The sequence below is a fragment of the Oikopleura dioica genome, chromosome PAR, assembly GCF_907165135.1.
Source record: "Oikopleura dioica chromosome PAR, OKI2018_I68_1.0, whole genome shotgun sequence".
NCBI lineage: Eukaryota > Metazoa > Chordata > Appendicularia > Copelata > Oikopleuridae > Oikopleura > Oikopleura dioica.
Window position 1 is genome coordinate 6505772 of NC_137293.1, and position 25875 is coordinate 6531646.

The window sequence follows — 25875 nt, forward strand, 5'->3', positions numbered from 1 at the left end:
TTGTTCGGGAAAAAGAAGAAAAATATGAATTGATATGTACAAAAACCATTGTAACAATTATTTATGAGTATTTTAGTAGAAATAAGTATTTTTTTGCAATAGGGTAAAATTTTACCTTCCGTTTATGGGTTCTGAATATATTTGTCTTAAAGTTTATTGTGTTTCTACGCATAAATAATAAGTTTAAACAATATAAAACATAATTTTTCGAGTAAAAAAAACAATTTTTTTGAAAAAAGGTTTAATTTTTGCTTCCGATTATAGGTTAAAAATAAATTTTTGGAAAAAAATTCTGATTTTTACGCATAAAAAAGGAGAATAAACAATAAAAAACATAAATTTAGCCTAAAAAAAGCCATTTTCCAAAACAGGTTAAAATTTGCTTGTCGATGATTGGTTAACCGGGGGCCATGTGTTTTTTCTTGAAGAGTACCTCCCAAAGGTCCACCCAAAAAAATATCGGCGCCTACCGTGATCATGGCCCTGAAATTTCCGACCCTAGTTTACATCGACGAAGAAAACGCCGAGATAACTTGGTCAAGACAACTGCGGGGCGATCTCGATGGCGATGGAAAAGTTGACTTGAACGAATATCTCGAGCCAGAGGTGATTCCTGAAGATGGGAAGCACGTCCACTCCGATAATATCCCGGACAAAACTTCGATGATTCTCCATGACGCGCTGCGAACTGATGCCGGTCGATACCAGCTCGAGGTGAAGACTGAAACTGGAGTCGACAAAATTCACTTTCTCGTCCGAGTCATTGATGTTCCCGGTCCACCAACGCAGCCGAGGATTTCCGAGCTTGTCGGCGAGTCTTGTCGGGTCGATTGGGGCCCTCCTCTTGAAGATGGCGGCTGTCTTATTCGAGGTTATTTGATCGAAAGAAAGAAAACCTGCTCGACTCGCTGGATTCGACTTAACTCAAGTCTTCATGAATTTCATAACTTCTTTGCCGATCGAATGATGGAAGGCTCCGAATATGAAATCCGAGTAAGCGCGGTCAATGAGTGCGGAGTCGGCGAGCCCTCGATGAATTCCGAAAAATTTATTCCCATGGAACCAACCTCTGAAGTTCTCGACTTCTGCTCCTCTGACGTCACCGACGGAACAGTCAAGCTCAACTGGATGGAACCCCTGGACATTGGATACGCTGGCCTTGACGGATACGAGCTCCAGCACCAAGTTCTCAAGGGCAAGAAACACGATGACGACGCACTAAGTGCCACTGAATGGGTCGACTCAAACAACCAAAAACTCTTGGCTCCGGAGGCGATGGATTTTATCTGCAAAAATCTTGAAATCGGCAAGTACTACGCCTTCCGAATCCGAACTCGAAATATTGCTGGATCGTCGAAGTGGGTTTACTGTGGCCCAATTATTTGCGCCTTCGCTGTGATTGACCCAAAGTTGCTCATCCCGAAGGAATACAAAAATCCGGGAATTTTTGTTCGAAAAGGCGCTCGACTCAATGTCCTCATTCCATTCGAGGGACGACCGCTTCCTCAAATTTCCTGGAAAATGCTTGAGCCTCCAAAAGAAGGCTGGGAATTTCTCGAAGCATCGATGAAGCCGTTAGAGGACTATGTGACTATCAAGAACAATCAGACTTCCAGTCAGCTAACTATCAAAGAAACTCGCATGAGCGATACTGGAAAATACTTCATCAAACTCTCTGTCGGAGACGTAGAAGTCGAGTCCGAAATAAACGTCAACGTTGTCGACATTCCTGGAGAAGTGAAAGAGCTCAAGATTGTCGAAATCGTCGGAACAACTGCTGAGCTCTCTTGGAAACCGCCTTTGAGCTCTGGAAACTTGGACATCCTCGGCTACCGAGTTGAAAAGCGCGACAAAAGATCAGGAGCTGATTGTCCCTGGTTCATGTGCTTGGAAAAGACACGGCAGGAGAAGTGCTTCATTCATGGCTTGGTTCCAAACAACGATTACGCTTTCCGAGTTACTGCGATCAACGAAATCGGCCAAGGACCCCCTTCGAGTACTGATTACGGAAGAGTTGACGCAACGCCTTACGATTTAAAGCTGAAGCCTTATATTTCCAAGTCATTGGAAAAAGCTCCAAAGTTCACGACTCCTCTGAACTCTCGATCGATGATCGTCAATTTCGAAACAACTCTTTCCTGCAGCTTCGAAGCCTACCCGCCGCCGAAGATCACTTGGCTCTGGAATAAAGTTCCGATCGACAAGATGAATCCACACTTCATGATGATTTCCCAAGGCGGAATTTGTCAACTAAAACTTCGCCGAGTCAGATTTGGCGATGGCGGAATTTACTCCTGCGTGGCTGAGAATGAACTTGGAACAGGCAAATTCTAGCGATTTTATGATGATAACTTTTCTGTTTAGACACAGTAACAACAAAAGTCGACGTTCAGGACCCAGAAGCGAGAATGATCAAAGCCGTCTGATTTTTATTTATGCTGAATTTTCACTTAAAAATAAACATACTTAAAGTTTTGAGAATCTCAAATTGAGATCTTCCTTTTTTAAAATCATCGCAGAGCGGAAGTAGAGAAAATGCGCCCAGTCTCGCAGGTAACAATTTTTTTCCCTATTTTTCATGAGGCTTTGTCTAGTCTTCTGCTGTGACGACCTCTTCGGTTGTGAGTTTCGAGCATTTTCTCAGTGAAACTATTCCTGATTCTGAATTGGATTCGATTCTTTCGAGACTAGGTGTTGCTCAGCAGTGCATGGACATTGTCGTCTGTCAGCTTCTTTTTGAAAAAGACGGAGAATGGGAAATTCAAGCTCAAGGAGCACTGATGCTTCTCAAAGACCACAAACGAAAGTCGTATTTTCTCATTTTGTCGTCGTCATCTGGCGAAGTTTTGTGGACGCAGGAGATTTACCACCGATGCAACTTTAGCCCTGTTGGGCCATTCATTCAGTTTTCTGGTGATGAGTGTCAAGTTGGGCTTAATTTTTCAGACGAGGAAGAGGCCATTCGTTTTGGTAACAAAATGGTGAAACGGTCCCATGGTCTGTTATCGTTATACTGTCGTAATTACAGAAATACTTAAGCAAAACGAAGGACCAAGAAGCGAAAGAGTCGCAGTAGGTCCAAACGGTTCAATGAAACAGGAAACAGTTTTGACAACACTTTTCTATGTAAAATGCGTCTTTACAAGTTTTACACTGCAAAAAAGTGCCCGAGATTGACGAAAGTACGGAAAGAAAGATCTCTCTTGGAGAAACCCAGAAACCGGAAAAGCCCAAGATGCAAGAGACTGAGAGTATCAATGATGAAGATGACAGTATGAAGCAGGAAACATCAGTCGTTGCCCTTTACGAGGCTCAAAAAGGCGTTGCTGTGTTCAAAGAGTCAGGCGAAAAGAAAAAGAAGAGGAAAGGTTTCTTCAGGGGAAAGTCTAAATCGAAGTCAAAGTCGAAAAGAAAACATCGTGGAAGATTAAAGCTGGACATTAGTGCCCCTACTGATATGAGAAGAACGGCTGGCTTGGCGATGAATCCGAACACTGGAAGAATGGAACTGTCCTGCGAAGATGAAAAAATGGCGCAAATTCTTATTAATATGGGCATCGTTGGAGATGATCATGAAGCTATGACTGTAAGTAATGAAGTATGAAGACATGAAATTGTTGGCTCTCGAATGACTGCAAAAACACGAACAGGGTCTAGCGTAGAAAAAGAACGAGTATATTTTGTAGTGCTCCGAGGAGCAAGGGAGAACGAAGTGAGTAAAAGTGGCAGCGCGCTCCGCATATATACGTTGCGCGAGAAAAACATGAAAATAAGATCGTATCATGATCGGCTTCTTCGAGAACCACGACAAAATGATGTTTTTAGCTTTTGAAAAACAAACGAAAAAGATCGAGAATTGATTCGGCTATCGAAGAAAGCGGTAAGATCAGTTAGGAAGAAACCTGTCTAAAAATATTAAGGTGGAATCGAAAAAGTTCTGATGGCAACACAGCAGCTCCCGCAGACCCCTCCAATTCTTGAAGAAGAGAAGGGACGCCTTGTCATTTCAGGTCCAGTCGCTGGAAGTGTGACGAAAAATGGCAGGGCGTTCAAATATGAACAGCCAATTGATATTCAGAAAAAGGTAAGTTATAAAAAGTAAATCAACTGGCATTTTCTTATTCAGAAAGTAGTGAAATCGAAAAGCCCCGGATTAATAAAGAAGGTCTTTTCCAGGCAAAAAAGTAAGACCCGTGCACCGGCACCACCAAAATGCACTGTGCCACCTCCACCCCCTCCGCCAGCACCGTCAGCTGCTCCGCCACCTCCAGCGATTCCATCAAAGCCAGCACCAACCGAGGAAAAGCCGACACTTCTCCGTGAGCTTGAAAGCTCGCAGTTGAATTTGATCCAAATGATTCAAGGTAAAAATTTTTACCAAGCCACGTATCTACAAAAAATATAGAAGGTCCGCAGCTCCGTCACGTGAGCGTCACCGACAGAGCTCCTCCTCCACTGAGTCCACGCTCTAAAGTCATGAAAAATCTCCTGGAGAATCCAAAATCAAATCTGAAGCATGTCCCGACCCCGCCTCCGAAACAGGCTCCAGTTTTCGGGGACTACTTTCTCTCGTCGCTAGAAAAGCAGCTTCAAGAGATCAAAAGAATGACCCACTCCGATAGCGAGTATGAAAATGAAAATGAGCAAGATGATGCTTGGGATGAGGAAATTTTCTTTTAAATCAATACCAATAAATAATAAACTAAGAATTCGAAATCGGGGAAAAATACTCTTCCTTGATTTCAAAATTGATCATCTTTTTTCACGAAGGCAGTGTTTATTCTATCTCACTTTGATGGACAAGAATTTCACTAGAAAAAGAGAAAGAAACAGAGAATTATCACTTCAGAAAGTATTTGTACAGGGAGTTTTTAAAAGGGAAAGAGCAGTAAAATTGACTTGAAGTCTAAAATTAGATGAATGAGAGAGATAGAGTTAGGACTCCTAATTTAGGAGGAATTTCCAATTAACAGTAGTCGGAAAAAATAATTGAGAAAAGCAAAACATGATAAACGTTTCATAAACGAAAAAGGATCAAAACGAAATGGGCGTGATTCATCTCTTGTCCTGAGACTTGAGAAACTCTTCGCGTCTTTTTAGCGCTTCAACAGCGGTGAGCTGGTATGGAATATTTCCGTGGATTACTTCCAGTCTTGGGTCGCCGTTGACACCGATTGCCACGTCTTCGTATTCGATTATTGCGCTGTCAGCTTCTATTAGGGGAGTTAATTCTTGAAGGGTTTGGAGACCGACCTTTTCCAGTTCTTCTCATGCTGTTTTCTAGCGCCGTTTGGGCCATGTAAATTGCGAATTGAGTCGCAGCGGCGCTGACGCACGAAGGAACCAGATTTCCTATCATCATTTCTGGGCTAGAAAAAGTACTTTAGTCGCTGAAAAAGAGGATTAAAACATACTTGGCTCTGTTTAAAACAGCTCTGACGCTGCCAACAGAGAACTTCGACGTGCCGTCATCCATTTTTGGAATTTTCGATTTCACGGGCTCTTTTTGGCCGAGTTTTTCCAGCCGTTTGCCACCGGGGCTTCCAGCTTTTTTACCAGGCATTTTTCCAGAGGAGGAATTTTCTGTCACCGATTTCGCTGTCTTTTTGGGAGATTTTTTCAGCGGCTGATCTGGATCTTCCACGGCGCTTTTGTTCGGCGTTTTCGCCTTCCAGAAGTCGGTGATTTTTCCCTGGTTTTTTGGCGACTCTTTTACAGCGCCATTTTTGGCCATCTGAAGAATTAAATCGTAAATTGGAGTATTTGTGGCAAGTTTTGCATACATTTGGTAAGTGAACTTTTCCAGGTTAATAAAAATAAGCTTCACGGTAGCTACTAGCGCTGAGTGCGTAAAAACAAGCGGCAGTGAAGAACTAGTGCATCTATTTTTGTGTTTCTGCTTGTGTTATTGCTCGTTCTTGGCTCTCGGCAAGGTTCATGCTCTTTTTGGCGAGCTCTGGGGCTTTTGGCGAGTTGAGTGAGTATTCTTTGAACGGGGGGCGAACAATATCGCCCTGCGATGGAACTTCTTGATTTCTAGCGAGCTCGAGGGTCGCTTTCCGGCCGTTTTCAAAGCTCAGCTGAACGTTTGTCCGCGACGGATCGCATAGCATCTCCACCAGACCCTTTGCAGTCTTTTGCTTGTCGGACAACGTCTCTTCTTTATTTTCACTTTCATTTGTCTCGATGCTCATTTGTTTCTGGACAGATGGTCGGTTTGTTTCTGTATCCATAGGCTCTGGTTTTCGCGAATTTACGGCGGGCTTGATCTCCAATGATTCTGGCTCATCAACAGACGCTAAAATCGGAATTTGAAAAAGGCAAAGTTGAAAGTTGAAAGTCGAACCTTGAGTTCGTTGACGCATCTTTTCTTTGAGCGATTCGATGTCGGCAAATGCCTAAAAAATGAATGTTTAGAGAAAATTTCTCTTTAACTGTTACCTTGGATTTGGCAAGCGCTGGCGCAAGCTGTGGTTGCTCAAACGCAAGTATCTCGGCCATATCTCTATTTGCTGCTTTTTGCGTATGCTTCAGCTTCATCGCTCGTAACTTCAACGCCTCTGCTGCCGTTATTCTACGCGGGAGCATTCCTTGGAGCTTTTTCATTCTTGGATCGGAAGCGACTGCGTCTGCCATGTCGTCGTAATCGACTGTGAACTCGTTCGGCTTCTTCGACAAATGGTGCTGGAGGCCCATTTGGAGAACATGTGCGACGAAATGCTTGGCCGCCAGGGCCAGGTGAGTCGCTGCCGACTTTGAAACTTCATAATCTCTAAAATAGAAAAAAGCATGACTTCCACCGCCTTTGGAAAGCCTCCTACTTGTATTTTCTCGGTCGCTTGACATATTTCTTGTACAGCTCTTGAATGTGATCCTGCGAGATCATCGCCTTGTTCGCCAAGTTCTGAATGAACTCTTCTCGAATTGCGATTTCCATCGCCAATTCTTCCTCCGTCACGAGTTCTACTTCCTCCTCCGATTTCATTTCCGAATCCTTCGGAACAGCCTCGTCCACCTCCATTTCTATTCTGAAAAGAGGAAAAAGTGAGAATCAGTAAGAATGAATGGTGATTTTTTTGAACAAGGAAATTATGAAGAAAATACAGCAGGGAACCAGTATTGAATCTCTTTGGCTGGCGGGGCGTCAGCCCAAACTGTCCCTTCCCGCGCCAGTGTTTCAACCAATGAGCAAAATCGTAGCGAGCTCCAGCCCAAGTCGCGTTCCACTGAAAAGATGCGAGATTAGCATCTCTCGATTCCCTAAAATCTACCTAAAGACTGGGAGACCATTCCATTGTGTTTGCTCGAATACTCGACCAGTTTTGCCGCATCGTCTGAAAACTCGCCCGGAACAGCTTGAACAATCGCTTGGGAGCCTTTCCCGATGACTTGGTAGCCTTTTCCGAGGCTTCTGAGCTTTCCAAGGGCGGTTTCAATATCGGCCGGTTCTGCTTTCAGGTCTTTCGCGATCGTAGAAAGAGCGATCAAGCCTCCAGTTGCATCTCGGTAAGCCATGCAATACTCGACCACGCGCACCGAAAGTTCGTAGTAGAAATCGCCCATTCCAAGCACTTCCGCCCAAAATCCCTTTGAAGATGAAAGTGGATCTACTCCTATTGCAGCGCACATTGCCTAAGAAAGTTATAAAAAATGAAAGAAAACAACAAAAAAATACTCTTTCTTTCTGAAAATCGCGGCTTCTCGATTTTTTTACCTGAAATTGCTTTCGGAAGGCCGGATTCTTTCTTATTTCGCTTCTGTGATTTTTTGCAAAATGCTCGAGTCTCTCTTTGAAGAGCGAAAACTGCTTCTCGACATGTTCAAAATCTGCTTTTTGTAATTCTTGAGCTTTTTCGGCAGTTTTTTCTTTGATTTTATTGCGATCTTTGATTCCGGCGATTCCGCGTTTTCTCATTTTCTAAAGAAAAATCTGTTTTTTTGTTGGTTTTGGCAGTTTTGAAAAGAAAAATCGTCGAGTTCATCAAGTAAACAAACAAATTCTAGGGGGTAAGCTTTCGGGAATTTCTCTAAACATCGAAAATAAGAAAATTTGAATTCGTTTATTTTCTACTCGCAGCGTATCAGCGGCGCGGAAAATCTCCCAGAGGAAAATCGATGATTTGCTTTTCCCAGAAAAAAAATGGGATTATTTTTCTTCAGAGAGAAATTTTGGCGAAAACTATTTTATTTTTTTCTCATAAATTAAAAAACAACCCGCCTATTCATTTAAACATTATTACTTTATTTGTAGATTGCGCAAATTCTGCTTTAGTTAGTTTTCTAGCGCAAGATTTAATGATTAAAAATTGAGAAATTCCTCATCAGGCCTTTTTTAATCAACTTTTTCCATCACTAGAATGCTCAAAAAAACTTCCAATGGCACGGAAAGTCGTACCTTTCCCGCCCGAGGCCCTTCCAATCCGCCAGTACCTTTACTACATCGTTGCCCTTTTCATCCTTTTTCTTGAATCGAGAAGATGAAGCAGACCTTTGGAATTGTTTCCACAACGGCGAAGAGAGACAGATGCCAGCCCTACAAGACGGTTCAATTTCAGTTTGTCCAGGAATGCGTGTCAGAAGCTCAAGAAGAATTGAACTTTTTGGAAACACCAGGTTTTTGGTCGATTCAAAATAGGATGCGGCCTCTCCATTATTTTTTGCGTAAATCTTTTTGGCTGAATTTCTTTTGGTTGTATTTAGCCAATCAGATACTTCAAAAAGACATCTAGCCAATGAAAAATGGGGTAATGGCCTCTTATCCAATAAGAAAAATCTATAGACATTCCGAGCCAATCAGAAATCTCAAAAAAATTATTCGTTTCTAACGCTCAGTTTTAGGATTTTCGGATTTCTACAAGGGCCGCGTTGCAGTTTCTTGGACGATCATGACGAAATCTAAACTCGAACCGATCGTACTCATCTTTGAAGATTTCTACCTGCCTTGTGATCTCGGTCATTTGGTCATCACAGAGGGACTAGATGAGTCGCAAGAAATCTGTGGAACTGACGACAAATGGCCAGCCATAATAGGTACAGTTTCATTTCACTTTTCAGTTATTGGAAACAATTCTTCCAGGGAAAAGTACGAACATGAAGCTGTCAATCCAGACAAGTCGGTCAACAATGGAGTGGAAAATGAAATTAGGCTTTCGAAAAGACGTTCTCGGCGCCTGTGGCAAACTCGTCAAAAATTACCCGAGATCGATAAACCCTTGCATACAAGACGAAGCTCCTACTAAACCGATCCGGACAAAAGGAAAGATTCCCTTCAAAAATCCTTTCGGAAAGGTAAGAAGCAACATTCTTCAACGATTTCATTCAAAACCTTTCTTTTTCAGAAAATACCCAAAAAAGTGCCGAAAAAAGACGAACCAGAACTAGAAGAAGAAGAAGTCGAAGGAACGAAAAGTGCCGAGGAAGATCCGAAGATTCCCAAGAATTCGAATCCCAAGCCAACTCGAAAAACAACAACGAGGAGTACGACAAAAGAGCAAAACATCGTCCAAGGATACGACCCAATTCATGAAATCGGAGCAGAAGAATTGCTCAAATTTCAAAACGATCTGGACACCCGTTATGTAAGTATCTTTCGCTCATCTCTTCTTATTTCGATTCTTACAGTGGAATTTGGACAGTAGAAATCACCGGGAAGAAAAGGCTGACATGAGTTGGGCGCTTTGGATTGTTCTTTTGCTGATAGTTACTGGAATAGTGTCGATTATTTCGTTCTACAGAAGGAAATTGAAGAATCTTCATGTTTTGCAAGAAGAAATGGAGTTGCCGGAAACTTCGAGCTCTAGAAAATTGAGAAGATAGCCGATTATTCGAATTCACATGATTGCCTGTAAATTTCGCCAAAAGCCAAAAAATAAATGATGAAAAAAGTTCAATGAATTTGAAAAGCAAACATTTAAAAACATCAAAAATGCTCCTGAAGGTGCCAAGTTGGCTTTATTAGCTTTTCAGATTTGTAAAGAAAAAAAATGAAGAGTAATTCGTGGCGAGCATGAATGCGAAAAACGAGAAAGGCGAGCATGACGAGCATGCGATCCTCTTCCACGGGATCACTTATCTTGGAGCGACGCTGGTCGAGGACGCACGGGACGAGAAAGCCGTGAGGAAGCAGATTGAGGATCTTTCTGATGAAGAAGGGGGCTTCAATGTGACGGTGTCGATTCCTTCCAGTGCTGATGGCATTTTAAAACTTCTCGAGCCAGGATCGCTTACTGAAGGAAATGGATGAAAGTTTGAATCTCGGCAAAGTTTGACTGGTCGACATTGTTTTTTAAAGCTTTTGATTCGCTAAAAAACTGGTATAAAATAATTCGAATCCATTTGAAAGTGACGTCTTTTTACCTTTTCCGAGTGTTGCAATTTGTGTCGCATGAAGCGAAGCCGGGGCTTATCGGCTTCACGGAGAATTCAGACGGCGCTTCGACTTACCGCTGCCATGTGCTCAGATGTCAGATTCCTGACGCGGCAGAGAAGATCATGTCCACCGTCTCACAGGCTTTTCGACGTGTTCCTGTGAGTATACTCCACTATTACTGCTACTGAACTCTCACGTTTTTAAAGACGACATCTGTAACGCTTGAAAACAACACGCACAATCTCGAATTCAACGTCTCTCTGGAAATTCACGAAGAAGAAAACGGAAAATTCGTGCCGGTTTTGTTCGACAAAGAGTCGTTCAAATTACGCCGCGGTTTCGAAAAGCGAGTCCAAGTTACGGTGAACCAGACAGCTGGATTGGTGCTTCCCGTTGAGCGATGCTTCGGGCTGCTTCTTTGTCCGGGAAGACTGGCAAGAGCCGCGGATATGACGTTGTTGGACATGGAGATGTCCGAGTCAAAGGTACCAAAATCTCAATCCTAACCCTTTTCCAATTTTAGGACGTCCATTCGGCCATCGGAACATGGGACTGTGCCCACCCTGCGCTGCGTCTTTTGAACACAGAATCGAAAGGAAATTGCTTCTTCGTTTCTGCTGCTGTCGATCTTGTCTTGTGCGGAATCGCCGATCCAGTCCGTTTTCTGATAGAGACAAAAGTTCGTGTTTTTCCACAAGAAGAGAAATGGCTCCTTCGAGGATTCAAAGCTAAGCACCAGGAAGAGCAATTCTTCATGAGCGTGATCGAAAGCAGGCAGAGCTCTGGCGCTGCGAGTTATACTGTCAAATCGATTGAAAGCAACACATCAAGAAATCGAGCTCCAGAAATGTCTCTCCGGGTGAAGGACGATGACGACGAAGAACCTCTCTCCTCTGGCTTCGGAGCAGTGACACTGGAATGCTCCTCAGAGCGACTGGCTTGGTGGACGAAGGAGCGTATCTCCGGCTGGACGGAGAAAAACGTGAGGCCGGAAGGAATCGACGAAATCATTGTAAAATATGGTGTTCCTCACGCGCTCAGGGGAGCGATTTGGCCTCTGCTTGCGAAAATTAAAGCAGATAAAATGGAAGAGCTGAAAGAAGCGTTCAGAGTGTTGAACACGAGGTGGAGTCCTCATGATCAAGCGATACAAAGAGATATAGGAAGCGTTCAAGAGCAATTCTCATTGAAAATTTCCAAACTCATTCTTCTGTAAAAAGTGTTCTTGAACATTGAGAAGGCCGGACATTCCCCGCTCATCAATACTTTCAAGAATCCGGCGAAGCTGGCCAAGAAGCCCTGTATCGCGTCTGCAAAGCTTACTCCCTTTACGACTCCGAAGTTGGATACTGCCAGGGCCAAAGTTTTCTCGTTGCCGCTCTTCTCACCGTACAAATGCCAGAAGAAGAGGCTTTCGCTCTTTTTACAACGATCATGCATGAATACCATTTCAGGTAGTAAGCGCTTGGTGAATTTATTTAAGACTTTATATAGGGGTTTATATTTACACTCATTTTCCGAACTACGGCTTCGCTTTTGGATTCTTGAGCAACTCGTCGAATCTGAACTTCCATCGCTTCATACCCACTTCAAAGATTTAGGTCAGAAATAACAATATTTTCCGATGGATTTGACCAAAAATTATAATAGGAGTGGAAGCGCACATGTATTCCTCACAATGGTTCCTGACGCTTTTTACCGCTAAGTTTCCTCTTTCGCTCGTTTATCACGTGATCGACTGGTTCTTGTTGGAAGGGCCAAATGTCATCTATCGCCTGGCGCTTGCTATGCTTAGGACTTGGAGAAGAGACCTGCTTTCTTACGATTTCGAAGGTAGGATTATCTTCCTCGATTTTTTCCACTTGTATTTCAAAAGGCGTTCTTCGATTCTTCCGCGTCCATCTGCCTCGCCAGTTTTTGGATGAAGCTTCTGTCATTTCTTTGATAAACGCTGCCAAGCAAGAAAAACTCTCAGAAAAGAAGGAGCAAAAGCTCAGAAGCGAATGGGAAAAAGCCCAAGATGCTCGAGAAACTCCTGCTCAACGACTAGAGCGAGAAAATAAACGGCTTCATTCGAAAGTACTCCGGCTCGATTTTGAAAGCGACCTGGTAAATTAATAAAATTTCAAGCCTTTCTCCTATATTTTTGTAGCTCGTTCAAAATATGATCGAAAAGGAAAACGCTGCCCAAAAACAGATGGACAAGCAAATGGAAGAATCGAAAAGAGTAAGCGCGGCAAAGTGTGATTATTCTTGATTTTTGCCTTTCAGATGGGACGCGAATTAGATGCGCTGAGACTTCAGCTTCAAGAAATACGACGCGAGCGTGATAACTTTTCACAACAAGTGGAAAACTTCAAAGAAGAAAATGAAGAACTCAAGGAGCTCTGGAGAAAGTCAGCAACAATTTCTCCTCTCTTCGTCTAACGATGTGTTTTTAGGGAAGTATTGAGAAGGGATACTGACGCTTCCGAGCTCCGCAACGATATTCTTCGTAAAAACGCATTGATAGCCGATTTGACAGCGTTGAACGAAAGGAATAAGAAGCAGAATGGAGAAGGGGGCTCCTCTCGTTCGTCCTTTTCAGAAAATCATGCAGTCTCAGATGGCGCTGTAGAGCTGGAACTCGCTCAGACTAAAGTAAATCATCCCTTTTCCTCGTTGATTTCATTGTCGATTCTTTTCTAGGTTCGCTTGGTTGAGATTCAATGCAAAAATCAAGACCTGGAACACACAATCCAGGAGTTGGAGAAAAGCCTTTCCGACGCTAGAAATACTTGGATCAACAAACTTCAAGCCCGAGCCTTGAATTCCGTCAAGAAATGATCAAAAATCTTCATTTGGTGAAAAATAATTTATCAAAAGGCTGCAATTTATGAAGCAATTTGCAAATCCCGAAATTTACCTTGAAAAGAAATAACTTCTGTGTATCGTGGAATTATTCCAAAATTAATGATAAATCAAATTTGTAATCTTCACTGGTTCCATACTTCGTTCATGTCGCTCAAATGTTGCCTGTTTTCTGCTAAATCTTTCTGTTTCAATTTCAAAAAATGAAAATCATTCAGCTTGATTTCATCCACAAAAGTAAAGCTACAGTTACTTAGAGTTGTTTAGCAGCTCGCCACCATTTCTTCATTTATATAATTCTTTTTATATTTTGATTCAAACTTAATGTTTGGTGACGCCTTTTAGACATGACAATAAATACAGTATTCATTCTTAACAAAAATTTATAATTATTTGAATTTGCGGTTTACGGAAAACGTTTGCCGCATTGTGCTCCTGGATGCGGTAGAGGCGGTAAATGCAGTGGCACATCCTAAACTGGGCAGGTCGCTTTGTCCATCCGCGGCCCACTTTGGGATGTGGTGACTCATGCCATTTCTTTTGCTCTAATAAGAGAAAGCGTTTCTGGAAGCGGCCGCCCCTGCCCAGTTTGGGATGTGGCGGCACCTGCCCAGTTTGGGATGTGCCACTGTAGTGCGTGACGCCTACGCATGTGGTGGGTCTCTCGCGCGCCCCAGGTGTATATCACATGTGCGTAGGCGCCTTGTTCTTCCACCTCGTTGTTTTTTCGGAAACCGCAGTTCACTTGAGTGAATCCATTTAAGGGATCCCCCCCTGATTTCCCGAACTTTGACCCCTATCTACTTTTTTCTGGTCTTACTAATGAGTATGATTAGTAGCGCATTTAAAAGCTCGCTTCAGAATGAACATATTCTGGTAGAATCAGCTTCCTATCCTAACATTCGCTTATGCATTAGAGGCCGTCAAAGTGATTAAAGTTGGCGAAAATGGCCATTTTAGACCATTTTCAAATCGTATCTACTTTTTTTAGGGCTTTTTAATCACAGATCTTTTTGCATCTATAGAGAGCTCAGAGCCTAGACTTAATATTTTGGTAGAATCAGCAAATTTGGATAAGTGAAAAAAAATTTTTCTAATTGTAAAACTTTTTGAACCCATTTTTGGCATTTTTTTGGAGGTTAAATGCTCTCTAGCGCCAACAAATGGTCGAAAATTCTAGTGCGGTAATTATTTTCGTGATCTAGGCATTCTAAGCTTTCGATTAACCCCTTATTTGTCCTCTTTTGATAACGATGAAAAACCGAAAAAAATTGCGATTTTCGCGCTAAGTACAATTTACATGCATTTTCCCAAACTTTGAAAGCCAAAATTTTGGGGAAGCATTAATGTAAACGGGTACTATAATACATCAAAATCATCCTTAGAACACGAGGAATCTAATAATAGGCGGTAATGATCCACATCAAAGTTTTGAAAAATCGGGGGGTGATCCCTTAATCCGTTCATCATTTCAGAGATGGATCATCAATTCAAGGTGCCGAAGGTGCCCAAGATTCCGAAGATTCCGGTCGTTGTTCCGGTGTGGCGCCCGAGTAAGGAGTTAGAGAGAGAAAGGAGGAAACAAGACAAGAAGCACGAGAAAAAACTGATCTTTGGCAGTCCCATCTACGCACCCATCGAAATACGATGGCTGCATTCTAACCTCAGTCTCATCGACGAGCTGATCGAGACGATCCAGGACGAAGACTTCAGGAAGATTCGTTACGCGGCAGATCTTAATATCATCGCCGCTTATCGTCAGTACAATTTCAAGGCATCGACAGATGCAGACATCAAGCCACTCAATCAGAGGAATGAGTATGCTGACCACAAGTTTGTCAAAATATTGGGCGGATATCTTGTTTCTCTGTTCTCTGAGCTGCCCAAAGGAACATGTAAGAACGCTCGTCCTTCCGGACTTCTTTCTTAATCTTTCTTTTAGTAAGTGAGTTCACCAAGATAAGCTACAAAAAAAAACTTGGTCGAGTCCCTACGTACGAAGAACTCTCGGACAAGGCTGTGATGAACCTGGTCAACTCGTTGCGAAGAATGCTTGCGGAATACGAAATGCACGCCTCGAATTTAGACCCATGCATGCGCGACGAAGAGGGCATGGCGTGCAAAGAGCTCAAGGAAATGGAATTGTTGAGAATGATGATGCGCATCATTCTCGATGCATTTGAATCGATCTACCAGCGAATTCAAGTTATTCAGTTCAAAATGAATAAAGAATTGTCAAGTAAGTCAAATTCGCTTTCTAGGATCAAATTGATCTTAATTTGACTGATCAAAGGTTTACCAAGAAATTTCAGAGGCTATTGATGAACAAAATCGGCGAAAAACTAACTACTTGATCGCGAACAAGACGATTGAGGATATCAGAGATTCGTTGCCGAGCACCAAGATCTTCAACGATTACAATCACATGTACAATCTGATGCCGAGAGTTCATCTTATTCGAGCATACTGGGTATGTTTTTTTGCTATCTTCCTTGATTTCACGACTCTTTTCTTAGATCCTGCAAGATTACACAGATGTCATCTTGCACACACAGCATATGGCGGCCATGGAGTGGGAAACTTTCTACTGGAAAGGCGACAAAAAGTTTCATGATGAATGCTTTGCGTACAACATTGAATCGTTGATGAACATGCAGCTCGAGGCGTACAGACTTCTCGACGACGACAACGGCAAAGTGATCGAAAACCATCTCTACAATCGCGAGCCAACGTACGGCCTTGACGGGAACTTGACAAGTTTCGATCGAACGGCGAGAGCGCTCAAAAAAAAAATTGACGAACAGATGAATCCACCTTGGGGAGACGCAGCCTTCAACGCGCCTGATCGAGTTCTCGAGCTTGGGGACTGGTCTCAGTTGGAGAAGGCAACGGACACGGCGCTCAAGACCTTCCCGATCAGTTTGGTCGATTTCGGAAATGAAAAAGACTTCCAGGCGATCACATACAAGCTCCTAGAGGCTCAGACAGACGCTATTCGAAAGGAAAACATTGAGATCTTCGAGCGGGAGATCAAGAAGCGAGGCCACGAATGGTTCCACGATAGAGTGACCAACAGGGACGAGTACAAAACGACCCTGCCGGCACTTTTTCTGAACGATCAGCATGACATGTTGAACCTTCTGAAATACATTGATGACAAGGAAGAGGAAAGCAATCCCTTCAAATTAACCGACATGTACACGAAGATGGACGAGCGACGCCGCCTCTGGGACGATCTTCCTGAACAGTGGCATCTCCTCAGGACCGAACTTCGGAGTCTAGTCAGTTTGCGGAACGGCCTGATCAAACTTCCTCTTGGAGCAAAGACAGCCAAAAAGTTCAAATTCAGACTCGACACGATTTGCGCCAATGTTTTGATGGAGAAAGCAAAGATGCTTCGAATGATGAAGGATGACGAAGGTTGTGATTCTTGCATCGATTTGGCGACAGATATTCTCGAAGAAGTTCACAACTTGAAGAATAAGCACTTGAAAAGGCGGCTCAACTTGCTGAACATCATCACGCTCGAGAATCATCAGCTCATCATTTCGCTATTGGAGAAGAACAACATTGAGAGATCGCACATGTACGAATTGTACAGCGAGTTAGTCGATGAACGTGAGCCGTACCGATTGCTGATCGGTTCGCCCGAAGGAACCAGGTGGTTTCGAGCAAGTGCTGCGAGCAAGATCGCCTTTTTGCTTGGAAATATTGCGCTGAAAGACAACTCAGAGTTGTTCAACGATAAGGGATTGTTCTTTGGCCTGGAGAATACGCAGCTCAGTCTCGACTACAAGACAACTGAAGAGGCTAGAGGCTGGTTCAAACGAGCGTGTAGGACTGCGGAGCTCTGCCGACCTGGAGATAATTTTCAAAAGAGAAAGTGCTACTATGCGATGGCCGAGCTGAACGATGAGTTTTTTCGACAGCACTCGACGTTTTTCTTCCAGAAAAACACCGCAGAGCAGACGCAAGCTGATCTGGATGCATCTGTCCTATCCCCACCGGGATCAGTCACCCAAGGAAGCCAGCTTACTGCTCGTAGTGAGAATAGAGAACTGGTCGATTGCGCTCTCAACGCGATTGAGAAGTACGGTCAAGCAATTGTTGCTGGTCACCGTTTGGACAGAATGTGTCTCTTTAAAATCATCGAGTTAGTCTTCCATGTTGCCGATGCCCTTGGCGAGCCTGGAGTCATGCAGCAATCTGTTCACGATAAGAGCAGGATGATTTTCGCTCGTTTTGAAAAGACGATGAACATAATTCCTCCAGAGCAGATTCTGACGATCATCACTCAGATTCTTGGTCGATTGAGCCACCGATGCAAAGACTTCGTCACTGTGTGCTTCAAGATCACCCTGAAGATGACGAAGGTTTTCCCTTATCAAATGACCTGGTACTTCCTGAACTTCTCGCAACACGCGAAGGAATATGAAGACATCCGAAAGAAGGATGAGAGAGAGCTTTACAGAGAGTATCAAAATAACATTGATTTGTGGGAAAGAAAGGGGAAAAGAGGAGCGAAACCAGTCCAGACTGCATGGAGCGAAATGGAATCGAAAAATTTGCGATCAGCTGTTGTTCGTGGGAGAAAAATCTACATGACATTAGTAAAGAGATTAATATCTGTTGATGAAGAGTACAAGCGAATCTTCAGGCATTACTCTGCCGCGTGGACCCTAATCAACGAGATCATCAACCATAACTTTACATCGTCTGGCAGGCCAAGTCTCCGTTCAATGAAAGATAAGGTGAACCTCGCATCTGCTTCTGTTAAACTGCTCGAGAAAAAATTGCCGGAAGACTTCAAGGTTCTCATCCCGACAAAGGAGTTTATGCGACCAAAGCAGCGTAACACGCGGCTTCTAGCAGACTTTGATGTAAATTTCTCGCCGTTTCAAACCACGAGCTCATCTCGATCAAAGCAAGGGAAGAAACAACCGGAAGAGGATATCGAGCAAACTGGCGAAGAGTTCTGCGCGATGCACAATCTCGATCATGGAGCTGACGACGACGAAGAATACGAAGAAAATCCCGATGATCCAGAACTTGCTACTGTAATAGATTTCGACGATTATGGAGAGTTTCCAGTGTCTCCAGAGGAACATCATGAACCAGAGGAAGACATGGACGGTGATCCGAGTACGTATGACCCGCCCATCGACACTGAGAAAGACACCTGGAAGAAACCCTGGCATCCCAACCTGGTTTTCATCACTTCTTTTCTGGACGAAATACTCCAGTTGTCTTCCCAGCAAAAACCAAAGCGACTCGTCTTATTGGGCACAGATGGTAGGGAGCACAGCTTCTTGTTGAAGAGAGGCGACGATCTAAACTTGGACTCGAGAATCGGAGAGACTTTCGAGCTATTCGACTATCTTCTCCGACACGATGAAGAGTCCCGTGATGCAGACATGTCTATTCGATCGTACAACGTATTGCCGATTGGGCACAAACGTGGAATCATTGAATGGGTGGACGATCTATGGGCTCGGGTTCACAAATAATTTTGATTATCTCTTAGTTGTTAGAGAATTGATATTGAACCTTTTAAAAGGCCTTCAAAAAGTGCTTGCAAGCTTATTACGAGCGCCGGGGCTACACAACATCCCAACTTTTTTGGTCACCGCCTGAGTTTTCCGGCGATGGCACTGATCGAATGAAGTCCTTCGAAGAAATCAAGAAGAAAGCTGGACCACCAGTTTTCCACGAATGGTTCCTCGAAAGCTTCCCGACTGCTGGGGAATGGTACCAAGCCAGGGAGACGTATCAAAGATCACTGGCAGTTACATCGATTATTGGCTCTATCATCGGCTTAGGTAATTTATTCATCATTGGCTCGAGTTGATATGTTAATTGAAGGAGATCGCCACTGCGACAACCTTCAAATATGTCAGCGAACGGGAGAAGTCGTCCATATCGACTTGAACATGATCTTCTTGAAGGGAAGAAATCTCAAGGTGCCTGAGATCGTGCCTTTCCGAATGACAAGGAACATTGTCGACGGACTCGGTCCTGTTGGCGTCCAAGGTAAGTCAAATGTTAATCGAAAACACTATTTATTTTTAGGTCTTTTCCGCAAAACAGCTTTACTAACAATCCGGATCGCGAAAGACAAGGGAAAGCTGTTGCGTACAGTATTCTCGCTTGTTCTCCGAGATCCCACCTGTAAATGGGAAAAGATCAGAAGCAAGAAAAATGTGCTCATAACCAGCAGCGGAAAGGACAGGTCACAAGAGTCGCCAATCGTTCTCATGAAAGAGAAGAACATGATGAGAGAGGATCGACAAGCCGGTAAGATTTTTTTGTCTTGACATGCTTGTTTTAGCTCATTTCTTTAGCTGAAGACCTGACTGATCTTCTCAAAAGAGTCTATTGCTACGATCCGGAGACAAAGAAGATCCTGCCTCCCAGCGACTACCTCGATTTGCTTGTCCAAACTGCCAGCGCGGACGAAAACCTCTTCAAAATGTACCGAGGTTGGGCGCCACACATGTAACGCTTCCTATCTTCTCACTTCCAGTTAACCCAGACCCCTCAAAATCTCACCAAATTCCCCACCCTTTTCAACAAGTTCAACACCTAAACAATCCTGACAATAGAACATGTTAACTGCCCCTCACTTCACGTTCCTTACTGATACATTTATCGTAAAAGTTCAAAGAATAAATTTTACCCAACACAATCATTGTACACTTTTTATGCAACCTCATGCATCTTTATGGTATCATATGAATGACGGAAATCATTGGGCTCTTCACAATTTTTTCTCTACTGCTAATTGAGAGATCTTTCGCTAGAATGATAAGATGAGAATTCTCTGTGTAGCAGAAAAGAACGACGCTGCAAAAAATATTGCAGCTCAATTGAGCAATGGTTCAGCGCGGAATGAAGCAGGGCCGAGCAAATATAACCGACTCTATAAGTTTTACTCGATGTTTGAGGTAATGAATCGGAACTTAGACTGCAACTAGTCTTATTGCAGGGGCACCAGGCAGACTTTGTGATGACTTCGGTAAGCGGGCACATGCAAAACTACGAGTTTCCGATCCAGTTCAAAAGCTGGAGCTCGACCCCGCCAGACGCTCTCTTTGACGCACCACTCGTAAAGAATGTCACGAAAGACATGGTGAAAGTAAAGCAAAATCTTGAGCAACAGAGTCGAACACACTCGGTCCTCATCATCTGGACCGATTGCGATAGAGAAGGAGAGAACATCGGTGCAGAGGTTCGAGACGTCTGTCTTCGAGCGAACAGAAATCTTCGGGTCCTTCGAGCAAGGTTTTCTGAAATCACTCAAACGGCCGTTCGGCGAGCGATGGCTAATCTTGTCCCGCTCAATGTGCTCATTGCAGAAGCAGTCGATGCTAGACAAGAGCTGGATCTGAGGATCGGCGCTTCTTTCACCCGACTACAGTCTTTATTCCTACAGAACCGATTTCCAACTCTTGTAGACAGATTGGTCAGCTTCGGGAGTTGTCAATTTCCAACACTGGGCTTTGTCGTCGAAAGATGGAGAGCAATCGCGGAGTTTCAGCCAGAGAAGTTTTGGAAAATCGAAGTGCATCACAATAGAGGCGGAATGAACACAATTTTCACCTGGTCTCGTGTTCGGCTCTTCTCAGAACGAGCTGCGGCGGCGATTTTCGAAGAAATCGAGGAAAGCGGAAGAGCCAAAGTCACGCATTTAGAATCCAAGCCGAAGTCAAAATGGCGTCCCTTTCCACTAGAAACAGTGGAGCTCGAGAAGAAAGCGCGAATGCTGGGATTAACAGCGAAAGATATCATGAAAATCGCAGAGAAGCTTTACACTACTGGTTTCATCTCGTACCCGCGTACTGAAACGAATATATTTCCTAAGTCGCTGGACTTGAAGCCGATGGTGGAGGCGCAACAGCGAGACCCGAGATTTGGAGCCTTCGTGACGGAGATTCTTCAAAATGGGATCGACCCGAGGAATGGGAGGAAAACTGACGAAGCGCATCCACCGATTCATCCGCTCAAAGAAGGATCAGGAAAGGGCCTTCAGGACTTTAATAATGCCATCATGATCATTTTCTGAAGCCTTGAATAAGGATTAGTTGGGGCCGAAGCGAAAGTATACGAATTCATCGCCCGTCGATTTCTCGCGTGTCTCTCTCGAGATGCACAAGGCTTCGAGACCACGTGCAAGTTGGAAATTGCCGAAGAAGAGTTCACCGCAAAAGGGTTGCTCATTTCGGACCGAGGCTACTTGGAAGTTTATCCTTACGACAAATGGTCTGACAAGACTCTTCCCCAGTATCAATTTAATGAGGAATTTACTATCACAAATGCGGAATTCATCGAAAGTACGACTACTGCTCCACTGTTGCTTTCTGAACCTGATTTGATTGGTTTGATGGACAAGTATGGCATTGGAACCGATGCTACCCACGCTGATCACATTTCTACAATTCAACAAAGAGGATACATAAAACTCACTCGCGAAAAACGATTCGAACCGTCTCCCCTTGGAATCGGCCTAGTTAGTGCTTATGAAGATCTATCGATTCCTCTCGCAAATCACCTGCTACGATCTGGACTGGAAAGGGACCTGGTGAAGATTGAAAATGGCGAGAAGCAGCGAGATGCAGTTGTTCGAGCGCAGGTCAACGCATATCGAGAGGCGTATAAAAAGGCGGAGGAGAATTTGAATCGATTCGGTGCTGTTATAGCGCAGAGCATGGGCGTTGCGCGTCAAAATGATCGTCCTTTTGAACTGCCGAGAAATCCAGCTGATAATTCAGTCGCCCGTTGTCCTCGGTAAGTTTAAGGTTGAGAAAAAGTCTTCATTGTTTGATTTAGATGTCAGTTACCAATGGTCGTAAAAACTATTCCGAATGGCAGCGTTTGTGTTTCATGTACTGGCTATCCAGAATGCAGAACAAGCGGATTCTTACCAAATGGTGGTAGAATGCTCGCTCGTTTGAGAGCATGCAACTGCAGCGCTGGATTTCATGTCGTCAGATGGAGCTTTGAGCCTGGAAGCGTGCCCAGCCACATGACAGGAGAGTACGAAGGATGCTTGGGATGCGATGATACGCTCAAAGAAGTGATAAGAATTTCAATAAGAGAAGGGGACGCAGCTAGGAACAATCGACGTGGAGGAGGACCACCACCAGGCCCTGGACCAGGACGTGGGGGAGGAAATCAACGAGGAAGAAAGCGAAAATCCGACCATGACTCAGGTCCAGGCGGTTCTGGAGGAGCAGCCGTAAATTGCGGCTGCAACAAGCCAGCAAAAAAACTAACGACGCGAAAAGATGGTCCGAATAAAGATCGCGACTTCTATGTCTGCAGCGATTTCCCAAAAGTATGTAACTACTTCCAGTGGGCCGATGAAGTCCAGCCAGGCAGTGGTGGTGGAGATGGTTCGAGAAATCCGCCAAAAAAGACGAATAATCCTCGAAATAATCCCGGCCCAAGCTCTTCTACTGCAACTGCGGCCAATGTTCAATGCGAATGCGGAAAAAACGCCATTTCACTGACAGTAAGAAAAGATGGTCCTAATCAGGGAAGGTAGTATCTTTCCAGTTTGCGGTTTGTTGAATGCTTTTTCAGGCCATTTTTCAAATGCCCCGACAGCGAGTGTAACTTCTTTCAATGGGGCGACGAGATGAACCAAACATCTTCGAACTTCAACAGCAGCAGTTCTCGTGGCAGAGGTGGCGGTCGTGGTGGAGGAGCCAGTCGAGGCGGAGGCCGTGGAGGAACGAGAAAACCACCCACTTGTGGCCATTGCGGCCAAAGTGGCCACACTCGAAGAGGGTGCAAAAATTGAAACGTAAAATATTGTCTTCACACTATCACAACACATTTTTATACTTCTGTTGTACTTTCACATTCCTGCCGGATACTATCACTTATTTAACTATCACGCGGACGGTAAATAAATTTCTTTCTTCGAAGAATGTCAGACGCGGAGTTGTCCCAGTTTTGCTCAATCACTAGTGCATCTCCGAATCAAGGAACGTTGATTTCTTTACGCAGAAAAAAGTTTAAAAGTTGAAATGAACGATTACAGCGAAAAAGTACCTGTCTCGTTTTCCGACATTTGAATCAGCAGTTGAATCTTTTCTGGAGAATCCTGAGAAATCTCCGATTCGGCCACCTGATCAGCCCTACAACGACATTTTAATTGATTCTCCGGAGAAGAAGAAGCTGATAAAGGACACGACCGTCGCTGGAAAAGGGCTGAAGAGGAAGGTTGAAGAGCAGTTGAATGCTTTTTCTTCAACTGGCAAGCTCGGAGGCTGGAAAAGCGCGCAGATGAGCTCGGAGGATTTGCTATGTTTGGGCCGGGTCGCGAAATAATTTGGGTTTTTCTTGTTTTCATTCAATTTGCGATCAAGGAAGAGTCGAAATTCAAGCGCAACGAGTTTTGATCAAGCAAAAAAGCGAGGACTCGTCTTGAGACGACCAGTTCTCGTCTCATTTTACGACGGAAGTGTCAAAGCCTGCCAGAAACAAACAAGCGAAATTTGGAACTCGGCGGATTACTCGTCGATATTGAAAGAAAATGTGTTGTTTTACCAAAACTCTGTTTCTTCCAACGACTACAGCGAATTCATAAGGGTCTATCGACTTGGGAGAACGATTCGGAATGATGAGTGGCCTCATGCAGCTCTGGTTGATCCCAGAACAGGAGCTCTCATCGAGGAGTTTTTCGGGGAACAAGCAAGCGACTCTGAGAGGTTTTTTGAAAAACTGACCTCGATTGTAAATGAAAAATGCAGCGAAGATTTTGGGAAGAAAATTGAAAAGAAGAGAAAATTCGGCTGGGGGGACAAAAGTCTAGCACCGCCCGAGGGCCAGGATACCACACTCGCTACTAGCCAAAATATGGGGGCGCAACGGAGCGCGCCCGCTGAAATGAAAAGCACTTCCTTAGGACTCCTAAGTTAGGAGGTTAACCCGTTAACAGGGTGGTCGATTTCGCCTACGCTTTTGCTTGTCGATGATTGAATGAAATCAAGGATCCGAGGATGTGATTGGCTACTCGTTTCCACGCGTGCAGGTAAAACCTGCACGCCTCTGTTAACGGGTTAAAGAATTGATAAAGGTAAAAGCTTATTATCTGAAGATAAATTTCAAAGGAATTTAAATCAAAAGAATTGATACTAATAATTAATAATTACTCTTTAATTTACTTAACGAAATCACTATAAATTATATGAGTATAAATTATTACAGTCTATAATTAAAAGTCTATAAATCAAGTTTGTTAACAAATATTCACAGAGCAAAAGGAATAATGACTGGATGATTTTTTATCTTCAGTATTAATCTTTATTGATTCAATGATCCTCTAATACGAGCAGAAAGTATTAAATCTAATTGCCCCTTACCACGGGGCTTCGCCCCTTAGGTCCTAAAATGCCGGGGTCTAGTCTAGGGTTACTTAGGGTTACCTTCGGTAACCCTAACTAACCCTAGCCTATCCCCCTCGGGTGAAACTGTTCTGTCATTTTGCGCGGTGCCCCCTAACCCTAACAATTAAATTAAGTCAACCACTAATTAAAGCCAATCATAATTTTAATAAATTCATTTAGTTGCAAAGTCCATGACTCATGGACTATGAGAGTGAAGTTGGGAGAGAGAAGAGAAGGGATTGTGAATTGCCAATTCAGAATTGGGCAGCTCTCCAGCGAGAGTCTTGCTCGAGAGCGCTACTCAGCGAGGGCCTGTATCGCGGTGTGGTAGCTTGGCCAGGAGTTGGTGCTAGACTTTTGTCCCGATTCCCAGAAAATTCGATGAAATTACTGATCAAACTGAAGACGAGCAAATTGCTATTGGTAAACTTAACTAATTGAAACATTTCAATGATCATCATGATGAATTTTCATTGATAAATTTTCTAGCGATTGCTGCATCGATGAAATCTACGAGCAAAAAGCCCCGCCGAGCAGCGGAAAAAGAGGCCGAGAGTTTGAAAGAGTTCGAAGAGCCAGAAATGAACTCTGACTTTGAATCAGTGAGTGAAGGCGAGGACGAGTCTGATGAGGAGAAGTCGTGTGGCCATGACCCTGAACTCGCCGCTCAGGGAACAGATGAACACCAAAAAGTGACCGATGAGTCCAGCCGAACTTCCGCAGTTTCAATTTGTTTCCAAATTCGCTCTCCAGAGGTACTTTTCGCGTCGATTTCGGCTTCATTAACTGCTTCCTAGAATAAACGCACCATGATCAAAATGCTCGAGACAGCAGATGCAAGTAGCCTGAGAATGACGTTGTTGAACATGGGCTACTGCCAGACCGAGTACGAGCTGATCAGAGCGTATCCAAAGGAAGTGATGGACCTTTCAGAAGGACGAAGCCTCCAAGACTTGAAAATCGTCAACCAAGATTCTTTTCTGATTCAGAAGAAAAACTAATGCTGTTTTACTGCCTTCACAAATAAAACAAAAATCCACGAAGCCAAATGTTAAAGAAACTTTGAAAAAATCTGTCTGATAATTTCAAGTTCTTTTTGGAATATTCTCTCTCCAAAGTTCACGTCGTTGATTTATCAATATTATATTTACCCAAGCAATCAAGACTATCAGTCCTAAAAAGCACGGCCGCACGTGCTTTCCTAAACCGGAAAATAGAGATAATCGTCAGCTAAAATATTCTCAGGAAAAATTTCAACAATGC

General features: G+C 43.7%; 11 protein-coding genes across 13 annotated transcripts; 8 read left to right on the top strand and 3 right to left on the bottom strand.

Moving 5' to 3' along the window:
- Window positions 1-477: 477 nt before the first annotated feature.
- LOC145701519 (myosin-binding protein C, fast-type-like) lies at window positions 478-2426 on the top strand. Its single transcript, XM_081778736.1, has 2 exons — window positions 478-2323; window positions 2365-2426. The coding sequence occupies exons 1-2, from the start codon at window positions 478-480 to the stop codon at window positions 2424-2426; spliced, it is 1908 nt and encodes a 635-aa protein (XP_081634862.1).
- Window positions 2427-3171: 745 nt separating this feature from the next.
- LOC145704184 (uncharacterized) lies at window positions 3172-4703 on the top strand. Its single transcript, XM_081781623.1, has 5 exons — window positions 3172-3586; window positions 3826-3880; window positions 3921-4084; window positions 4127-4364; window positions 4406-4703. The coding sequence occupies exons 1-5, from the start codon at window positions 3236-3238 to the stop codon at window positions 4678-4680; spliced, it is 1083 nt and encodes a 360-aa protein (XP_081637749.1). The 5' UTR covers window positions 3172-3235; the 3' UTR covers window positions 4681-4703.
- A 60-nt stretch (window positions 4704-4763) lies between these two features.
- On the bottom strand, window positions 4764-5785 carry LOC145702871 (uncharacterized). The gene is made up of 3 exons (XM_081780161.1): window positions 5415-5785; window positions 5254-5369; window positions 4764-5213 (listed from the first exon to the last, which is right to left on the bottom strand). Exons 1-3 carry the CDS (start codon window positions 5783-5785, stop codon window positions 5056-5058), a joined length of 645 nt encoding a protein of 214 aa, XP_081636287.1. The 3' UTR covers window positions 4764-5055.
- Window positions 5763-7025, bottom strand: LOC145702868 (uncharacterized). The gene is made up of 4 exons (XM_081780158.1): window positions 6822-7025; window positions 6442-6772; window positions 6347-6398; window positions 5763-6298 (listed from the first exon to the last, which is right to left on the bottom strand). Exons 1-4 carry the CDS (start codon window positions 7019-7021, stop codon window positions 5883-5885), a joined length of 999 nt encoding a protein of 332 aa, XP_081636284.1. The 5' UTR covers window positions 7022-7025; the 3' UTR covers window positions 5763-5882.
- Window positions 7026-7061: 36 nt separating this feature from the next.
- LOC145702870 (vacuolar-sorting protein SNF8-like) lies at window positions 7062-7939 on the bottom strand. Its single transcript, XM_081780160.1, has 3 exons — window positions 7715-7939; window positions 7272-7632; window positions 7062-7226 (listed from the first exon to the last, which is right to left on the bottom strand). The coding sequence occupies exons 1-3, from the start codon at window positions 7913-7915 to the stop codon at window positions 7090-7092; spliced, it is 699 nt and encodes a 232-aa protein (XP_081636286.1). The 5' UTR covers window positions 7916-7939; the 3' UTR covers window positions 7062-7089.
- A 295-nt stretch (window positions 7940-8234) lies between these two features.
- Window positions 8235-9855, top strand: LOC145702869 (uncharacterized). The gene is made up of 5 exons (XM_081780159.1): window positions 8235-8613; window positions 8839-9030; window positions 9077-9288; window positions 9339-9578; window positions 9622-9855. Exons 1-5 carry the CDS (start codon window positions 8478-8480, stop codon window positions 9814-9816), a joined length of 975 nt encoding a protein of 324 aa, XP_081636285.1. The 5' UTR covers window positions 8235-8477; the 3' UTR covers window positions 9817-9855.
- A 107-nt stretch (window positions 9856-9962) lies between these two features.
- Window positions 9963-13533, top strand: LOC145704672 (rab GTPase-activating protein 1-like). Its single transcript, XM_081782147.1, has 12 exons — window positions 9963-10229; window positions 10340-10527; window positions 10576-10854; window positions 10893-11535; window positions 11610-11823; window positions 11864-11970; window positions 12020-12202; window positions 12246-12478; window positions 12522-12596; window positions 12641-12765; window positions 12811-13009; window positions 13058-13533. Exons 1-12 carry the CDS (start codon window positions 10007-10009, stop codon window positions 13193-13195), a joined length of 2607 nt encoding a protein of 868 aa, XP_081638273.1. The 5' UTR covers window positions 9963-10006; the 3' UTR covers window positions 13196-13533.
- Window positions 13534-13954: 421 nt separating this feature from the next.
- LOC145704618 (uncharacterized) lies at window positions 13955-19891 on the top strand. The gene is made up of 8 exons (XM_081782081.1): window positions 13955-15114; window positions 15162-15458; window positions 15532-15689; window positions 15736-18708; window positions 18777-19038; window positions 19082-19249; window positions 19289-19513; window positions 19561-19891. The coding sequence occupies exons 1-8, from the start codon at window positions 14697-14699 to the stop codon at window positions 19716-19718; spliced, it is 4659 nt and encodes a 1552-aa protein (XP_081638207.1). The 5' UTR covers window positions 13955-14696; the 3' UTR covers window positions 19719-19891.
- A 132-nt stretch (window positions 19892-20023) lies between these two features.
- Window positions 20024-21296, top strand: LOC145702384 (DNA topoisomerase 3-alpha-like). The gene is made up of 2 exons (XM_081779606.1): window positions 20024-20163; window positions 20205-21296. Exons 1-2 carry the CDS (start codon window positions 20029-20031, stop codon window positions 21279-21281), a joined length of 1212 nt encoding a protein of 403 aa, XP_081635732.1. The 5' UTR covers window positions 20024-20028; the 3' UTR covers window positions 21282-21296.
- LOC145702383 (DNA topoisomerase 3-alpha-like) lies at window positions 21296-23116 on the top strand. Its single transcript, XM_081779605.1, has 3 exons — window positions 21296-22003; window positions 22046-22759; window positions 22802-23116. The coding sequence occupies exons 1-3, from the start codon at window positions 21600-21602 to the stop codon at window positions 23019-23021; spliced, it is 1338 nt and encodes a 445-aa protein (XP_081635731.1). The 5' UTR covers window positions 21296-21599; the 3' UTR covers window positions 23022-23116.
- Window positions 23117-23164: 48 nt separating this feature from the next.
- On the top strand, window positions 23165-25651 carry LOC145702446 (uncharacterized). Of its 3 annotated transcripts, none has more exons than XM_081779671.1 (4): window positions 23165-24302; window positions 24793-25035; window positions 25102-25367; window positions 25410-25651. In XM_081779671.1, the coding sequence occupies exons 3-4, from the start codon at window positions 25116-25118 to the stop codon at window positions 25611-25613; spliced, it is 456 nt and encodes a 151-aa protein (XP_081635797.1). In that variant the 5' UTR covers window positions 23165-24302; window positions 24793-25035; window positions 25102-25115; the 3' UTR covers window positions 25614-25651. The 3 variants fall into 3 exon arrangements, with proteins under 3 accessions (XP_081635797.1, XP_081635799.1, XP_081635798.1); XM_081779673.1 differs by having other exon boundaries at window positions 23165-24017; window positions 24986-25035; XM_081779672.1 differs by having other exon boundaries at window positions 23165-25035.
- The last annotated feature ends 224 nt before the right edge of the window (window positions 25652-25875 follow it).

Bases quoted from the DNA above. Each gene is read 5' to 3' on its own strand.
- LOC145701519 (XM_081778736.1), top strand. From the start codon at position 478: ATGGCCCTGAAATTTCCGACCCTAGTTTACATCGACGAAGAAAACGCC. The intron at 2,324-2,364 runs GCAAATTCTAGC...TTTTCTGTTTAG, and splicing joins TGAGAATGAACTTGGAACAG to ACACAGTAACAACAAAAGTC.
- LOC145704184 (XM_081781623.1), top strand. From the start codon at position 3,236: ATGCAAGAGACTGAGAGTATCAATGATGAAGATGACAGTATGAAGCAG. The intron at 3,587-3,825 runs GTAAGTAATGAA...TGATGTTTTTAG, and splicing joins ATGATCATGAAGCTATGACT to CTTTTGAAAAACAAACGAAA. The intron at 4,085-4,126 runs GTAAGTTATAAA...TTTCTTATTCAG, and splicing joins CAATTGATATTCAGAAAAAG to AAAGTAGTGAAATCGAAAAG.
- LOC145702871 (XM_081780161.1), bottom strand. From the start codon at position 5,785: ATGTATGCAAAACTTGCCACAAATACTCCAATTTACGATTTAATTCTT. The intron at 5,370-5,414 runs GTATGTTTTAAT...TACTTTTTCTAG, and splicing joins GCTGTTTTAAACAGAGCCAA to CCCAGAAATGATGATAGGAA. The intron at 5,214-5,253 runs GTCGGTCTCCAA...CTCCCCTAATAG, and splicing joins CATGAGAAGAACTGGAAAAG to AAGCTGACAGCGCAATAATC.
- LOC145702868 (XM_081780158.1), bottom strand. From the start codon at position 7,021: ATGGAGGTGGACGAGGCTGTTCCGAAGGATTCGGAAATGAAATCGGAG. The intron at 6,399-6,441 runs GTAACAGTTAAA...TTCATTTTTTAG, and splicing joins CAGCGCTTGCCAAATCCAAG to GCATTTGCCGACATCGAATC. The intron at 6,299-6,346 runs GTTCGACTTTCA...TTCCGATTTTAG, and splicing joins GATGCGTCAACGAACTCAAG to CGTCTGTTGATGAGCCAGAA.
- LOC145702870 (XM_081780160.1), bottom strand. From the start codon at position 7,915: ATGAGAAAACGCGGAATCGCCGGAATCAAAGATCGCAATAAAATCAAA. The intron at 7,633-7,714 runs GTAAAAAAATCG...TAACTTTCTTAG, and splicing joins CCTTCCGAAAGCAATTTCAG to GCAATGTGCGCTGCAATAGG. The intron at 7,227-7,271 runs GTAGATTTTAGG...GCATCTTTTCAG, and splicing joins AATGGTCTCCCAGTCTTTAG to TGGAACGCGACTTGGGCTGG.
- LOC145702869 (XM_081780159.1), top strand. From the start codon at position 8,478: ATGAAGCAGACCTTTGGAATTGTTTCCACAACGGCGAAGAGAGACAGA. The intron at 8,614-8,838 runs GTTTTTGGTCGA...GCTCAGTTTTAG, and splicing joins GAACTTTTTGGAAACACCAG to GATTTTCGGATTTCTACAAG. The intron at 9,031-9,076 runs GTACAGTTTCAT...CAATTCTTCCAG, and splicing joins CAAATGGCCAGCCATAATAG to GGAAAAGTACGAACATGAAG.
- LOC145704672 (XM_081782147.1), top strand. From the start codon at position 10,007: ATGAATGCGAAAAACGAGAAAGGCGAGCATGACGAGCATGCGATCCTC. The intron at 10,855-10,892 runs GTACCAAAATCT...TTCCAATTTTAG, and splicing joins TGGAGATGTCCGAGTCAAAG to GACGTCCATTCGGCCATCGG. The intron at 13,010-13,057 runs GTAAATCATCCC...ATTCTTTTCTAG, and splicing joins TGGAACTCGCTCAGACTAAA to GTTCGCTTGGTTGAGATTCA.
- LOC145704618 (XM_081782081.1), top strand. From the start codon at position 14,697: ATGGATCATCAATTCAAGGTGCCGAAGGTGCCCAAGATTCCGAAGATT. The intron at 19,039-19,081 runs GTAATTTATTCA...TGTTAATTGAAG, and splicing joins TGGCTCTATCATCGGCTTAG to GAGATCGCCACTGCGACAAC. The intron at 19,250-19,288 runs GTAAGTCAAATG...ATTTATTTTTAG, and splicing joins CGGTCCTGTTGGCGTCCAAG to GTCTTTTCCGCAAAACAGCT.
- LOC145702384 (XM_081779606.1), top strand. From the start codon at position 20,029: ATGAGAATTCTCTGTGTAGCAGAAAAGAACGACGCTGCAAAAAATATT. The intron at 20,164-20,204 runs GTAATGAATCGG...GTCTTATTGCAG, and splicing joins AGTTTTACTCGATGTTTGAG to GGGCACCAGGCAGACTTTGT.
- LOC145702383 (XM_081779605.1), top strand. From the start codon at position 21,600: ATGGACAAGTATGGCATTGGAACCGATGCTACCCACGCTGATCACATT. The intron at 22,004-22,045 runs GTAAGTTTAAGG...TGTTTGATTTAG, and splicing joins TCAGTCGCCCGTTGTCCTCG to ATGTCAGTTACCAATGGTCG. The intron at 22,760-22,801 runs GTAGTATCTTTC...ATGCTTTTTCAG, and splicing joins GATGGTCCTAATCAGGGAAG to GCCATTTTTCAAATGCCCCG.
- LOC145702446 (XM_081779672.1), top strand. From the start codon at position 25,116: ATGAAATCTACGAGCAAAAAGCCCCGCCGAGCAGCGGAAAAAGAGGCC. The intron at 25,368-25,409 runs GTACTTTTCGCG...ACTGCTTCCTAG, and splicing joins TCCAAATTCGCTCTCCAGAG to AATAAACGCACCATGATCAA.